Source organism: Scatophagus argus, chromosome 20 (assembly GCF_020382885.2).
Source record: "Scatophagus argus isolate fScaArg1 chromosome 20, fScaArg1.pri, whole genome shotgun sequence".
Classification (NCBI taxonomy): Eukaryota; Metazoa; Chordata; class Actinopteri; family Scatophagidae; genus Scatophagus; species Scatophagus argus.
Window position 1 is genome coordinate 15,338,023 of NC_058512.1, and position 16,127 is coordinate 15,354,149.

Genomic DNA, 16,127 nt, shown 5'->3' on the forward strand with positions numbered 1-16,127 from the left:
AGCACAGTGCTGTTGAGATCCCATCAACGATGAAGCAATCACAAGGATGCAAAAAGTAGTTCCTTTATTATCTTCACTGTCATAGATTAAAACTGTAGTTATACATTACTAGAGGCATCAATATAGTCTGAACTGACCACTTTTTAAATACGGTGTGGAAACATCAACTGCTGCAAATCCTTGTGCAGCTTATTGTACCATCACATACAGTAGCAGTAATAATGTCTGCAGTAGTTTAAACAAACACTTTTAAGTGACTTAATGCCTCAAATAATGTTTTTAAACCAGTCTTATAACACATCCAAGTACTTTAGTTGGTGCAATAAGAGTCCAGTGTCAAATCAAAAGGTTTTCCCTGTTGTGAAGTACAGCTTCAGAGCTGTGGTACACCATGGGAAGACAATACCTAAGATCACTCAAAAAGATGTGTACGGTCCAGCTTCATTTCACAAAATAGGACGGAACAAATCTGGTGACATTTTAACTTTTTTTAATATAAATATGACAATCATAATAATTATCTTTGAATAGGCTATCTCTTATACCCGGCTATTGCTGAACACAAACAAAAGGAGGGAAGAGGAACCAATGCAGAGAAGATGAAGACACAGAGCCAATCAAAACAAAAAGATCTCATCTCAATTCTGGACTTATTTGGCCACCCAGAGCCTGAGGCATGGAGAGAGTCAGCAAGAGAACTCCTCACTGTGCCAGACTTTCAATTTGGAAAACACACTAAAACTCCTGGAGACAACCGCTGACGTGTTGCTGTCCAGTATGAGCAGCAAGTGTGTGAAGAAATCTGTAAGCATACCTATGTGACTGTTGAGTAAGCTTGGCTTAATGAAAGAGGGGAGAGATGTGAAGAGCCTCACGATGACAGTATAACAGATGAATTAATAAAAGGTGTATACACAAAAACTGTTTTTCTTAGAAAAATAAACACTAGAATGGCACAGGAAAATAAGGGGACATACACTAATTTAAGTGTTTTTTCATTTTCTACCACAGAGCCATTGGGGAAAAGTTATAAAAATAAGTGTGTCTGTATTTGGGACTTTAAGGAAGCTAAACTGGTTTACCCAAGTTAACCCAGAGGAAGAAAATGGCAGGTGGGCTGGCAAAAAAAACCAAACAAACAAAAAAAACATACCAAAAGGGGGGGAGGAAAAAAAAGAAATTGGCACGACATCACTTAAACAACAAGGCGGGTGTTACTCTGCCACAGACAGGCCGATGATGGGCAAGAGCGAGGCTTCCTCTGTCCACATCTAGAACAAAGTGGCAAAGACTGGTCACCAAGTAGCGACGGACGGGGATGCTGGTTGTCGGCGTTACCACAGATCACCCTGGATGAGGCTACGACGCTGCAGGTGGGACACATGAAGTCCCCCCCCACCACCACGCCCCACGCCAGACCCCTGATAAGCTCAACTTGTAGTTAGTTCATTTTATCCTGGAATATGTAGAGGTTGTTGGTCGTCGCCACTGCGATGATGTTGTCCTGGGGATGCCATGCAGTATGAAGGATCTTCTTGTTGAAGTCCAAACTGTCCACGCTGATTTCATCCTTCTTGCGTTTGCCACCTGCGCACACTTTGCGGGGCTTTAGGACCTGCATGGGCTTGCTGTTTTCTCGGGACGCCTCCAAAGTAACATCCCGCCTTTGGCCACGGTCAAACATCCGGAAGAAGTTGTTGTACGAACCGGTCATCACCACACTGATTTTGGGGGAAGAGAAGAAATAGTCTTAAAACACAAATATTAAAGGATTTTCATGTTTTATGTAATCAATGTAGTAGAATTCAAGAAAATGCCTCATTGTGATGCAGCTGATTTAAAGTAAATGCTTCAAAATTACCAACACTACTAAAGTTGCAACTTTCATGAAAAATCATAAGGAAGTCAAGTCTTCTTTGCCATAATTTGAAGGGAACATCAGTAAAAAAAAACTGCAAAGTCTAATATAAGGGTATCAGTCTTCAAAATCATGTCCATTCCATATATCAAAGACAGTATAGGACAGTCAAGTTTCATTCTGTTCATTAGGTGTTATTTTATTGGCTGCATGAGCATGTCCTCACCTGTCATTGCCATTCCAGCAGCATTCAAACTTGTCAAAGATGCAGTCATTCTCATAAAGCGAGCACAGCTTGCTCCTCAGATACTCATGGACCTGTAAAGATCAGAGGCCAATGTCAAGGGGCTACCTGAGGGCTCACACATCCACTATGAAAAAGTACAACTTTAGTACAACTGCAGATCTGGATTTACTTATAAAACTAGGTTTAAACAAGCATACAAGCCATCTACATGCTCATTGTTTATATAATCACAATGACACAAACTTTTAAGTGTACAAAAGCCAGTGTACAGCAAAAGCACATGTTTACATTGCCTCCTAGTGGTCATCGTCTAAAATTACAAGGAATGACTGAAAAAGGTGTGGCCAGTTTAAAAAAAAGTCTCCATTATATTATTTCATTATGTTATGTTTGTAAAAATAAAACTACAACACATCATAAATATTAAAAATAAAAACACTAACAACCCCCTTAAAGCTGGAATGAGAATAAAAGGGAATTTAGAGGGTGTAAATCTTTATCACATGGACAATAATAACAGTTCTGAAACACTACCTGTGTGCAGATTTTTGAGACTCTCAGAAAACAAATCATCTGACTTTCGAACATTATATGTGAACACTGGGTTAAACATAATGAAAATGTTTAGCCTGCAAGTCCAGGTGGACTTAGGTACAAGTAAAATTTTGTTCAGTCACCTGCATGAAGCTCATGTTCAAACTTATCTCTGGTACAGTATATATTTGATTTTAATATTGCACTATCACTAAAACTATACTCCCACAACACAAAGTTAAAGAATAAACAGGAATGTCATTCCCATTTGTTGAACTGTGCCTGCTGTTCTACACCTTGTGGGGTCCATAGCCGCATGCTGCTCTGTTGGGCGAGTGTCGATAAATCACTCACAACCTGTGGACACTTGTGTGACAAACCCGACACCACACACTGTTGCTGTGCATCTGTTTACTAGTCCCCACCTGATAGGTTTCCACCGGCCTGTTCTCCATGTTCAAATCCCAAATCTTCACAGACAAGTAGTCTCTGGTCATCATGTAGCGTCCATTGTGGCTAAACTTAACGTCCGAGATTGAGGATATGATCTCAGAGAAAAAGGAGCGATTACTGGGATCTTCTGGCTCCTCAAACACTGGATGAGAGAAAGGAAGATGATACAAACACAAGCAAAGTGAAATTTAGTCTGACTGCAGTATAGACATTTTGCTGACTGACAATAACAAGGGGGGGGGGCAGTTGTGGATGGTTGAGGTACCCTTGAGCAAGGTACCTAACCCCCACTGCTCCCCGGGCTCTGCACACGGTCGCCCACTGCCCCGGGTTTGCTGTGTGTGTGTGCAAGTCACTTGGGTGGTGGTCCAATGACAAAATATGTCACTTTCTTTCAAACAGGCCAGGAGGGTTGGGTGGTGGGTGGGGAAATGCACCAGAACAACTGCTTATAAGGAGATCAACCTGAGGAATTGCTTTAATGGTTACACCTTTTTTTAAAGACAAAAACAATCAGGTGTGCAGATACACATTTCTCCACACATGATCTTGTGTGGATAAATAATACTTGCATACTTTTGACACAGTGTGAGTGAGGCATTGGCCACTTACTATGCAGTCATCTAACAGGTGTTTTGCAGTCAAGTACTGTACTGCCAACAGCAGGCATTTTATGCAGATTAACATTACTTACTTCAAAATTAAAATATGCTTATATTTAAGGCGCTCAAGGAAAAACAAAAACCAGTTGCACGTTTGTTAATGGGGCTTGTGATGCTCTGATATGGAGAGAGAGCACAGCCTGCAAGCCTGACTCAACTGATTGGCAGTTTCTTGTCTTGTTTTCATGTGTGCCAGTGATAACAGAGCCAGATCACACATACGATGCCGGGAATGCACAATACCACAGTGAAAGTGCTATCAAACAATGATGATAACACTTTTCCACATGCAGCCAAAAATCTGTCCATTAAGCTGTTAGTATTTACTGTGATTTTCATGTTGTTACTTGACTCCGATTCAGTCCTGTCAGACTGTGATGACGCCCGAGATGCATCAGCAAACAGTTTTACGTACGTCTCCAAAATATGTATTGAGTTCTTATGACAATCATAAAAAGTGACTGATCATGTCACTACAGTAGCTATGATATAACTTGATATTAAACCGTTTTTGAAGACATGATTTTGATATTTGTCGCGGTCTTTGTCTGATTTGATATGTTTGAAAATGTAAAATGTTGATGTGGTGAAATGTCAAAAGCTGTAAGATAAATGAACTATGATATAAAGCTCGCTGTTAGCCCTCCCTCAGGTCTACTAATTGCTACTAATTGCCCTTTCTTACTAGAATAGACATCACACTACTGACAGATGTCCATCAAGCACAAATTTACCTCCAAACACACATTTTATTGGTTTCAAGCAAGTTGATTTATGTCTCAATAGTTTTCTATCATCCTGCTGGATGCAGATCCTCAGTTTAGCTGTAGTTCAGTGGCAATCAGGAGCTTTAGCTTAATAAATCCAGTTACTCTACCCATCTGTCACTGGAGATGAGGTGACAAAAAGTATGTACTCACATTTGGAGTGCTTGTCGCACAACGCCGACATCCTCATGTCACACAGACGGATGGTTCCTTTGCTGCTGCTGTAGACAAAAGTGTTACACTGATGAGGATGGAACTCTGCTGCTGTGATCACCTCTGTTAGCTCCTCCATGTTGGCTGGTTTAATGTCAACAATATCTGAGAAGCACCGAGTTAAGAGGAACAAACCTTTGCAGTGGCTGGGATGAAGACTAGTCTGGTTTGCATATGTGTGATAGTGTGTAGAGTGCAATTCTGCAGCCCAAGTAAAATTCTTAATCATCCTCTTGACAAAAACATGATAAAACATCAGACTGATAACGGACCAGTGTCTGATGACAAAATCGACACCTAGGATGACAATTAGTTTTTTCTGCCTATTAGGTAAAAATCTGTCTCTGGTCCCTTTCCCTTGTCCCTGTTGAAGGTTTTGCTGATGGTTTTGCTCTTATTTCAGGTGAGGAAAACATGTCTGGTTGTAAAAAAAGCAAAACAAACAAAAAAAACCCTGCCTAATTGTTAACCAAGATTTTGTTGAGATCTGACAGTGATGCTGATCAGCCCGGCATTTCACAATTGGATATTCAGATGAGAGTTTCCTGGATTATAAGCTTAGAAGTCAGCACCCATTCCAAAACTGACAGGTATATCGGGAAATCAAACTGAGCCGGTGGAAAATCCGTAGAAGTATTTGAGTACTGCACTGGACAACAAGTTGAGCTTTTGAGTACTTGGCTGCAATCACATTTTCCCTGGTGGGATAATTAAGTTTGACCACAAATATTTAAGGATACTGAAACTGCGGTCAGTGATTTCAAGGTGCCAGAGGTTGATGCGAAGGTCGTCTGCAGACAGGTAGGTCTCATTGTCACTGTTGACTGAGATAGAGTTGATATGATAGGTGTGAGCGTTGGCGAACACCCTCCGTGGACTGGCTTCCACCATGAGGTCCATGGGTATCAAAACTGGTACCTGAGATGAGAACAAACAGGATATCATTTGAAACAGAAATTAATTTCAATAAAGCTCTTTGTGACTCATTTCTTGTCACCCACGAAGCTATTCATAGATTGTAACTACCAGAGCAGAGGCGGGGCCCGCTGGGGGCCTCTCTTTTAAAAAACTAAAATGCCTTCATTAAAACCTGAATTGCCTTTTTATTTATTTTTTTTAAATTTTGTGCCAACATGTAAGTGTGAAACATGAGCCTTTTGGCTGAATACAACGTTAACTATGCAGCCGGAAGGTGCATGTTTCCAACCGGAGTCAAAATATTAGTTCAAAGAGCAACAATAGTCGAACAAATTGTGAGCTGCAGTTATCTTTGCCTTTAGCAACAAAAAAGGAAGCCAAACCAGGAAGCCCTTCATGATTCACAACACGAAGTGTTTCATAGTTTTGCATCCAAAACTATTATTTAAGATATTGCCTATTAGCTTCTCTACCAATCTAGGGGCACAACCCTTTGAATCTTATACATCTAAACAAAACTGTTACCATTGCACCCACAGTTAAAGCCTCCATACACCTATGTTACACTCACCTAAGGTGTTTTCAGTTACTGCTGATTGGCGATTTCAGTGTCTGACTAACATCAAGCTAGGGCAGTTAAATGACAGGGCAGGAAAATTAGTATCGGTTTGATTATTTTAAACATATAATCTAAGCATGTAAGCAAAAAACTGCAATCAGCCAAAAAAAACGGTGCCCATTCAGGGAGATTCAGGTGGCGGCTGCAGAGCAGGTCACCCACTAATCTTAAGGTCGGTGGTCCAATCCCTGCACCCTGAGATTGCTGAACCCCAAGGTGCTCCTGTATCACTCCTGATGACCATGTCAGCACCTTGCTAGACAAATGCCAGTTCACAAATATCGCCACTAGTCAGGTAATCTGAGCAGTCTGTATTACCCAAGGATACAAACGCACTAACCTGGACATCACAGCTCTCACACCATATCAAGTATCAAATGAGGTAGGAGATCATTTTAACTTCTGTGTAGAAACCCTGGCATAGCTGAGTAATCCCACCTCCTAATATACACTGCAGGTGGTGATTTGATTCAAAGACTGACCCGCAGTGATGTGATAGTGTTGGGGTCTTTGTAGCGCCCATCCTCTTCTTTGAGATTATAGCCTTCTGGTCTCTTGTCTCGTTCACTGATTTTCCACAACTTGATTGTTTTATCTGTCAAATTAAAAGGAAATTATGTAAATAACAACAACAACTCGTAAGAAGAACAATCTTCTTATATAGTGAAGTGGTTAAACAACCTAGACAAGTTGCTTGGAGTTTGGTTATTTCAAAGGTATCAAACGGCAGGTGGCAGTACAAAAAGGGAACGAATAAAAGGAGTTTTTCAGAAAATTTGTTGCCTAAACAGCTGTTAATGCAAGGTTGTAGATTTTGTGATAACTTCTTATCTCCAGTGACAATTAAGTGCTTTTTTTTTTTTTTTCCTAGAAAATGCAAACTCAAAATATTGTGTTTGAGGACAACGGAAAACATGACTTAACACTACTCCAAGATTCCCAGGAATTTTACTGAGGATACAGTTATACATTTTCTGACGTACTGATTCCAGTTCTTGCTCACATTTGACTGAAATATGAATGATTCCATGATCAGTTTCTCTGTTTAAATGGTTTCATTATCAACTAACTAACTTTACCATTAGTTGACAACAGGAACTGGGCAGCATTCTTCTGGGGAAGCCAGCGAATTTTGTTGATCTTTTCTTCGATTTCCAAACTCTTCAAGTAGTCAAACTCGGGCTCATGGCTCTGGAAAGTGCTGTAAACATTGTATTCACTCCGGAACTGGGGCTGACTCTTATTCTGTTGGGAGCAGGGTGAAATACCAGACAAAAATGGAAAGAGCACACATTAGACAGGAAGAAGCCAGTGTTGCTCTTTTTTATTCTATATTCAATAGGTTTCATTCCAAAAAAGTCCCAACCATCTCTTAAATAAAAGTTACAGCTTCTATGACTGAGGAATAAATCTGGCATGGACGTAAAGCACATCCCTATTAAAAAATGAAAACTTTTGGATTACAGAATGGTTTCCAGAATAAAATTATGTTTTCTAAACTTTGAGCAATTGAGTTCATGGGTGACCTTTTCTAAAACGTGGGAATAAAACACGACAGAACATAAATTTGCAGCTGTACCTCTATTTCCTGCTGGAAAATGACTACACGTCCACCCTTGTCTCCAGTGGCCAGCAGCTCCCCTGTGTGATTAAACTCAACTGTGGATATGATGTCCGCTGGAAACAAACAAAAACATGACAGGCGTTTAAACTAACATCTGCAGTAATTTCATTTTCAAACTGCTGTACAGAGATAAAACTACTTCTCTCTAACACTAAAGACAATGAGCAACCACTCAGTTCACCCCATCTAACGCAGGATTAATCTGTCCTGGAGTCAGAGTGCTGGATAGATGAGTGTGTAGGCCGGAGATGCAGAAGGATGTCAGAGCATGTAGAGCAGATGGAGAATGATCAGTAACCTAGTTTTTCCTTCCTCCCTCCCCACTCAGACAGCATAACACATTCCCCCAGCAGCAGTATGTTGCTTTATTAACCAAAACTCTCTCTCTCTCTCACACACACACATACACTCTTACTTAAACCTTTGTTGCCCACTGGAGCAGAAAGACAATGCTGGAAAAGGAGATCTTTGTGTACGTCGTACTCCTTGAGGCCCAAAGTCGGGGGTAATACATTTGAATCAGAGATTAGGCTACTTGAAAGGACATACTTCAAACTCTTCCTCTATTAGGGAAGCAACTAATGCATTAGTTACTAATAGAAGTCACTATCTCTATCTGGGTGACACAGACATCAAGGATGATGAAAATAAGAATGTGGGCTGAGGAGAATGTACCATTTTTCTGTCACTAAACTGTAAGAATGTGTTAAAAGGCTGAAACATACTAGACTACTGCAGAACATTATGAACTAAAAAATAAAGCACTGCCTTACAGGAAAGCCATAAATGGCTCCAACAAAAAGCAAAGGTGTCCAGTCTCAACTTTTAAAGTACAATCAGTTGTCAGTTTATTTAAAAAAAACTTCCTGAAGGTAAGGTTTTTAACAGGACTGTTTTAGATTGCATTAATATACTGATAATAAACTGGCAACACTGTATAAGGCAATGCAACATTAGTTAGAAATAAACTGCACTAGCCAGTCAAATAAATACATAAGCCCACATCCAGGGTAACATATCTTCTACCAGGGGCTGTTTAGCTTTGTGTGGCTATTAAACTCACATTAGCTAAGTTTCTAGCAGAATGTGTCAGAAAGTTTAAACACATTTCAAGAAATTCAGCAAAATAAGAAGTTAATAAATGTATGTTGTTTCCTTCCACTGCTGTTATGTGATTAGTAGGAGCTGGTTCGTTTCAATAAGCTGTAGGCCGACTCAATTTGCCAGTGAGGTGTGCTTATACAACTGCAGAAGAAGAGGACACAATGAGATGATGTAATTAAATGAACATCAGACAAAAATCAAACAGTGAAATAGATGTAGGTATAACAGTGCATATATGGCATTTTTGTCTGTTTCACGTTTCCTTAATTTGATGACCAATACAGTGATGGCACCTCACACAGGTCTGATGTGTTAGTCTGAACCTATATTTTGTGTCTTCAGGGGGGCGAAAGGTTCAGTGGATGTTTAAGTCAGATGTGTCACGCAAATCATGATTTGTTCAAGTTTCCAAAGTGTCTGCTTTGGTTGCATTTTACTTTCATCAATGCAATACTTTTTCATAATATAAGATTTGTTTTTTAATTCTTGTTGTTTCCACTCAGGTTTTTTTTAAATACACAAATTGAATTAAATTTAATTGCATTAAAACAGGTGAGTGTAAACACACCCGAGAACGAGAGGAAAATTACCAATTTTGCCGTTTCATTCAAAGTCAATCCATACAAGGACTTTGCAGTGAGTCACTAACTTGCAGCAGTAAGAGCCTTCCAGTGGCTTGCCAGTGGAAAGCTTTTAATGTGAATCAGTAACAGCAGTAAGTGTTTGGTTTGCATTAGCAATACCTTAACACACAGCTATATATATATATATAAATATATAGTCATCTGCATGATGATCAGACATGGTGAGACAGTCAAATGACAGTCATGGTTAGGGCTAAGAGCCATTACATTGTTGTCCTGCTCCAGGGAGTGCGTAATTCAAATGTGTAGTGTTACGGCTACATTGTATATCTAGTTCATGGACGACGACAGCAACAACAATAATAATAATAATAACAACAACAATACATACATACATACATACATAATACAATCTATAGTTGTATAGCACCATTTATACAGGAAATGCAGCTCAAATGCTTTACAACAAAGAACTTACACTGAATGAACATAAAAACAGGGACAGACTACCATAATTAATGTAAAAGGTGCAAACAAGTTTCAAACCTGTATCCAGAATGTCCAAGTTAGTTAAATGCTAATGTTTAAAATATTCAGTGAGTTGACTTCCCTGATATCTATAGGTACTGTGTTCCATAGTTTTGGGATGTAATCGACAAAAGCTACATCCCCCGTTTTCTTTTGGATTTTGCTGGAAACCTCCAACAAACCAGCCGCACGCGATCACGGTGTTCTTGAAGGCAAATACGCAACAACGGAGTTAGAATGTAGCTTAACAATAGCCCATTAAGGGCTTTGTATAAGGAGGACCTTCAAATCAATGCTAAATGTTACAGGAAGCCAATGTAGGCCAGCTCAAACAGGACTAATGTGCTCTCTCCTCTTGGTTCAGGTTAGCAGCTGCAGTGTTTTCAATGAACTGAAGGCTCAAAGTTTTTTAGGGAGGCCTGTAATCAGTGCATTACAATAATCAACCAACTTGAAATAAAAGCACGAATCAGTTTTTTAACATCGTTTTAACTTGTAAAAGTTTGTATTGTAAAATTGTGGCTTTACCATCTTACTAATTGGGACTTAAAACTTAGATCTGAATCTAGGCTAACACCAAGACTTGTACCTTCAGATTACTTCTAGGGAGTTTATTTCCCCAGATTATCAAACAGCATTTCTCTTTTGCTTCAGAGCCCGTCAGTAGAATTTCAGTCCTGTACTTGTTTACTGAGGAAGACCGTGAGCTGCTATCTGCTCACTCACTGCAAGCTATCTGTATTGCCCAATACCTATTACATTTTTCTCACTTTCCCATCTGCATGTTATGCTTATAAACAGTTTTTGGCAGAGCTCATACCTTCAGCTACATCATCATCAATGGCACCTTTCACCTGAGAGAAGCACCACTGCATGTCACCTCCAGGTCCTGCAGAGAGGAAAAAAAACAAAAACAAAACAAAATTAAGTAAAATTCTGACAGGTTGCATGTTTACTACATATATTTTCATTTTGAGCTTCATGATGATGCATAGATCTTAACTGCATTGTAGTGGGCATTGACTAAGATGGCAAAATATGGGCCTCAGCTATAGCTGACAGCATGGTGTGGTACATCAAAACAGTGTACCGATTGTGCAGTTGAATTTTCCTTGATCATACAACAAAATAGTTCAAAAGCGGCACCTCTATAAGGAAAACATTTCTTTCAGAACGTTGTCACATTGTCATAATTGAAAAAATGACTTGAAACAAACAGATGACAGACCTGTTGTGAAATTGTGCGTGGTCATACATGTGCACATATCCTATCACGATTTCTGCAAGTCTGGCTGCAAAAATTAAACTGATATCCCATAAGACAAATCAATCTCTTCTAAAACTAAAATTAAGATACATATATCCCTGAATTGTTCCACCCATAATACCTGCAAGACCAGTTATGTTATGGGGACATTAAGAGACCAAAAACGGTTTATAATTTTATGAAATACAAGCCACTTGAAGGTCAAAGACCTTTAACATTAATGAGTATATAAATGCATTCATCAAATCAAAAATCTTATTTCAGCCTTACTAGGTAATGTGGTTTGCTCACTTTGTGAGTTCTGATCATTGTGTAGCTGAACAGTAGCTGAACATTGTCTTGAAACATCTTTTATATTATGCCTGTGCAATTGTTATACCAACAGGAGACGCTCTCACATCAAGCTCATATGTTAAAAAAACACATCAAGGAGAAAAAACATGCGGATTTGTATGACAATGACCATCATTCGCCTCAACAGGTTACTCCATCCCAGCCTACTGCACAATACAGCTGGCTGAATTCCGCATATTTGTGCAAGTGATCATTCCTGTTATTACACAATGAAAACTGGTTTGATTTGTCAATAACAATACCAAAGACATGGTGGAGGTTCTCTGCAGAATAATCAAGGACAGTTATGAGTCACTGTAGTCTCATCATACTCCCATATTCTGAAATGAATAATGAACTAAAACAAAAAGGCAGGACAGGGTTGGTCCAGACTAGGACATTATTGTAGAATAAAATGCCCAAAGCAATCAGACGTTTTAATGTTCAAATCATCTCATAAGCTCAACAGGAGGATGATGTGCAATGCCTCTGCCCAAGGACCAGTGCAACTTCCCCGCCCAAATGGACCAAATACATGTACTATATATGTTGGTACTGACCTATTTATTATTATTTTTAGCTAATTAAATAGATACCGTCAATCTCGATCGGCTTACAAAGGATCGCGCATATATTTTTATTCACTAACATTCTCAGTATAAGTATCGACTGATGAATGAAATCTGAAATGCTACGTTCGGCTAAACAAATCCCCGACTATCTGGGTCTGATATGAAAGGGGCTGTTCCAACTTCAGTATATTTATATCCCTGCTCCACCGTACTCTTAGATTTCCAGTTCTTTTGGCAGGAATTGCACAGAATACTGAACTACTTGTTCAGTCTGCAGCAGGCCTAAAGTACTAGCCTGCATGTGGTCAATGTCAAAGTTTGAGCTAACATTAGCTAGCCTGGCTTGTCAAGCCAGTCATGGCATGTTTGAATATTTGTGCACTAGAGTGGAAACCGCCAGGTTTGACTTATCTATTTGCTGTCTCTTTCGACAATAACCGCAGACCACATAACTTCAATGAGTGCTAAGTTTCATGCACAAGTCTAAGAAGTGGCCGTTACAAGTTAGCGTTAGGATGGTGTCGCGGATAGCTATGTTTGGCTGAATGGGTACGAGGCGTTAGCTTTTTAGACTGGACCTGGGCCGGTGACAATCGTAAACAGCTATCGTTTGCTAGCAGCAGCTGGCTAGCTAGTTTTAGCCGGCAAAGACAGGCCAAATGGGCGATGACACTCGAATATGCTGTCTAGCTAATATTAGCACTTGCTAAGTTGTGTTAGCTTGCTATCGTTAGCTAAACTGACACTCGGCTGGGTTAGCCAAATCTTGCAACCGTCGGGGCGGAAAGCTTGTTAGAACAGAGTCACATTTTAAAAATGCCGGCCTGTTCGTTGTGTTTATATGTATAATAGTTACACTGAATTACCTGCCATGCCGAGACAAACAGTGGAGCTTGCCTCAGTCAGTCACGATCCTGCTTCCCACTCCCACGCTCTGGTCTGTGGGATCTGAACTTTTTCTTCCACTGAATCTCCGCTGCCTGTCTGCGCAAACCTGGATGTCAGGCGCTAAATTAATCCTAACGCTGCTTATTTTATTGCTCTCCTCCTTTCTTTCCCGCTCCTCTCGTTGTTTCACTACAAGTGTCAGTCACCCTACCCCTCTGTCTCTCTTGCCGCATCCCACAAGTCACTTCTTCCCCACCCCTCGACAGTCTCTTTCCGCACGTGAACTAAAGGGTTTTTATAATGCGCGCGCACACAGCGTGGCAGACACACAGGCACGCGCGTGCACATACATTAGATCAGCTCAGGGGATCCATATTAGTGTCTTTGTCAAGTAGTTCTACTGTTTATTGATACAAACTTTACTGATTAATAATTATTGTGTTAACAGCACAGTATCGATTTCCATATACTTATCAACTAACATGAATGGTCTTTGTATACAGGGTACAGTAACTAATTATTTTTTGCATCTTACAGTTTGCCTTGCACTCTTGCACTACCATAATAGCAGTAACAATCTGACCTGTATTCATTGCATGTGTCAATACACTGGACTAATGAAGTTCATTTTGATTATTAATTATTTATTATTATTATTGTTTACAACAAAGTTCTCTATTACTTCAGCCACTATATTCTGTGTAGATATTTATGTGCAGATATCGCAAGCGAACAACAACACTGCACAGAACGGGGTGTGTGTTATTTAATATTATTATTAAAATATAAGCTTAATTACATTTTGAATATTTACTTCCATGCATGACCATTGTAATCCAAAAAGTACATCTGTCACGTCTTTTATTGCCTGTCAGAATTTCTTCTCTTCACATTATTTTCAGTGAGCCATGTATACTGTAAAGGAACCACAGCCTGTGGACTCTTGAGGGGAATGAAGCACATGTAAGATGTCTTGGTACCACAAACACAGAGGCCTTCAGATGTGTGAAGTGATAGTTTCACCACCCACATGGACACTTTGGATCCTTTATGTCTTTCAGAGAAACTATGCCCACTGAAGAAAAAAAATAGCACACGGGAATAGAAACCAAAATGAATATCTTAGCTTGGAAGCTTGTTCAGTTGGAGCTGTAAAAACTTCCAACTGCAACATCTTATTAGACTCAGTGAAGCTGTCAAGCACTGCTTTCTGAACCACTTCACCTGCCAATGATTTCAAACCTTTAACTGACATTTCCAAAGACAAGATATCCCCACCCCACCCCAATCTTCTTCAAACAACCAGCAGCAGTGCACCCCTCTTCTGGCCCAGTACCTGCTTCTCACCACAGAGACAGACAGCAAAAACAACCTTCAGCAAAGACATAAAAGGGAAGCAGAGTGGGGTACTGGGCACCCCTGTTAAAACCATCAGATGTTACAGTGATGAGCCTCAGTTTCATGTATCCATCCTTAAGGATAAGCCGCAAAAGTCAATGTCCACTGTTTTCACAAGGACCAGTGCATCAAATCCCATTTAGTAGGCAGAGTGGTGCTTTGAGCTATATGCTAACATGATAACATCCCCACAATGACAGTGCTAACATGCTCATGTTCAGCATAATGTTTAAGACATTTAACATATTAGGTTAGCATCTTATCATGCTAACATTTTGCTTGTTACTGCTAAACACAAAGTATGGCTGAGACTGAATGTCTCATTTGCAGGTATCTGTTAAGACTGAATTGGCTCATTATAATGATAAAGAAATAATAATAATAAGCTTTTCTCTCTCTTCTCTCTGTAAATGTAACACTGTTCAGCATATTCGACGGAGTTGATGTACTTGCACGATTCATGCAATTCTTGGTTGTGTCCATATGGTTTAATGCAGTCATTTAAGACTTGCAAGAAATGTTAATGTTTCAACAAATTTCATAATAACCCATTCCATAGTTAATGAGATATTTCAATCAGGACCACAGATGTTAACATCATGTTGGCACAAGAGCAAAAGTTAAGTCATCATCAGTAAGATTAATCCTCTGCAGGAAGCATCAATGTCTGTTTAGAATCTCATGGTAATCCATCAGTCTGTTGAGTTTTTTAGTCTGAAGAGAGAGCAGTGGATCAACTGACAGACCTACTGACTGACAGTGGCATCCAGGTATGCTGCTAGCATGTTTATAAACACATAAGAAAGCATCAGTTATACACAAAAGGGAGTCATGGTAAAATATGTTTTTCTGTGATTTGGACAGCTCTCCTGTTAAGAATTTCTGTACATCCTGTTAGGTTGAAGAGCAGTGTCCCCCTGACAGCTTTACCAAAGACATTCTCACTATGCTTATTTTTTTCTTCTATCAAGTAAATATCTGCAGCAGTCACCACCTGTAGCACCTGCACTGTAGCCATTAGAGATTGTAAAAAATGACATGTTTCCAGTCCTCCACATCATCCAAAGATATCGACAGGCATTTTGCTGGTGTGTTGGCTGATATCACTTATACAGTACACAGTCATGTGCAAAATAAATGCATTTTCTTTGCACTGAAATCTGAAACCAAGATGCTACATTGGATGCATTCAGTTTCTCAGTTTAATATTTATAAACTCATATTTTACTGTTCTCAGGATTTTCACTGCTGCTAAGCTTTTGATTTGCCTGCTGTCTCATTCATTATTGTTAAACACTGCTGAGTTTAGCAAACAGGGAAACAGTTTATGAAATTATATTGCACACCAGATGTTACATGGAGGTTACATAATATTTCAACACACTGGTGTGATGTAATTAATAAATTGCAAAAACAGTTTGCTTTAATTTCCTTTTCTTAAAAACAAATATTCATCTCACAAGTCTGACCCTTTAAAAACACATGTGCACACAGGAAGAAGCGTGCATTAATGATTCATACAAAAAAAAAAAAAAATAAATCAGTTTTATCTGCAGCC

The 16,127-nt window shown here is 39.5% G+C and overlaps 1 protein-coding gene across 1 annotated transcript; it reads right to left on the bottom strand.

Annotated features, from left to right (window-relative positions):
* Positions 1 to 47: 47 nt before the first annotated feature.
* ppp2r2ab (protein phosphatase 2, regulatory subunit B, alpha b) lies at positions 48 to 13,443 on the bottom strand. The gene is made up of 10 exons (XM_046374908.1): positions 13,150 to 13,443; positions 10,932 to 11,000; positions 7,851 to 7,948; positions 7,351 to 7,516; positions 6,754 to 6,866; positions 5,475 to 5,652; positions 4,675 to 4,839; positions 3,065 to 3,234; positions 2,085 to 2,176; positions 48 to 1,721 (listed from the first exon to the last, which is right to left on the bottom strand). Exons 1-10 carry the CDS (start codon positions 13,154 to 13,156, stop codon positions 1,442 to 1,444), a joined length of 1,338 nt encoding a protein of 445 aa, XP_046230864.1. The 5' UTR covers positions 13,157 to 13,443; the 3' UTR covers positions 48 to 1,441.
* Positions 13,444 to 16,127: the final 2,684 nt, after the last annotated feature.

What these genes read in the sequence shown, in the direction of transcription:
- ppp2r2ab (XM_046374908.1), bottom strand. An exon ending in ACACTATCACATCACTGCGG is followed by an intron (nt 5,653 to 6,753) that starts GTCAGTCTTTGA and finishes TTCTCATCTCAG; the next exon opens with GTACCAGTTTTGATACCCAT. An exon ending in GGCCGGTGGAAACCTATCAG is followed by an intron (nt 2,177 to 3,064) that starts GTGGGGACTAGT and finishes TGATCTTTACAG; the next exon opens with GTCCATGAGTATCTGAGGAG.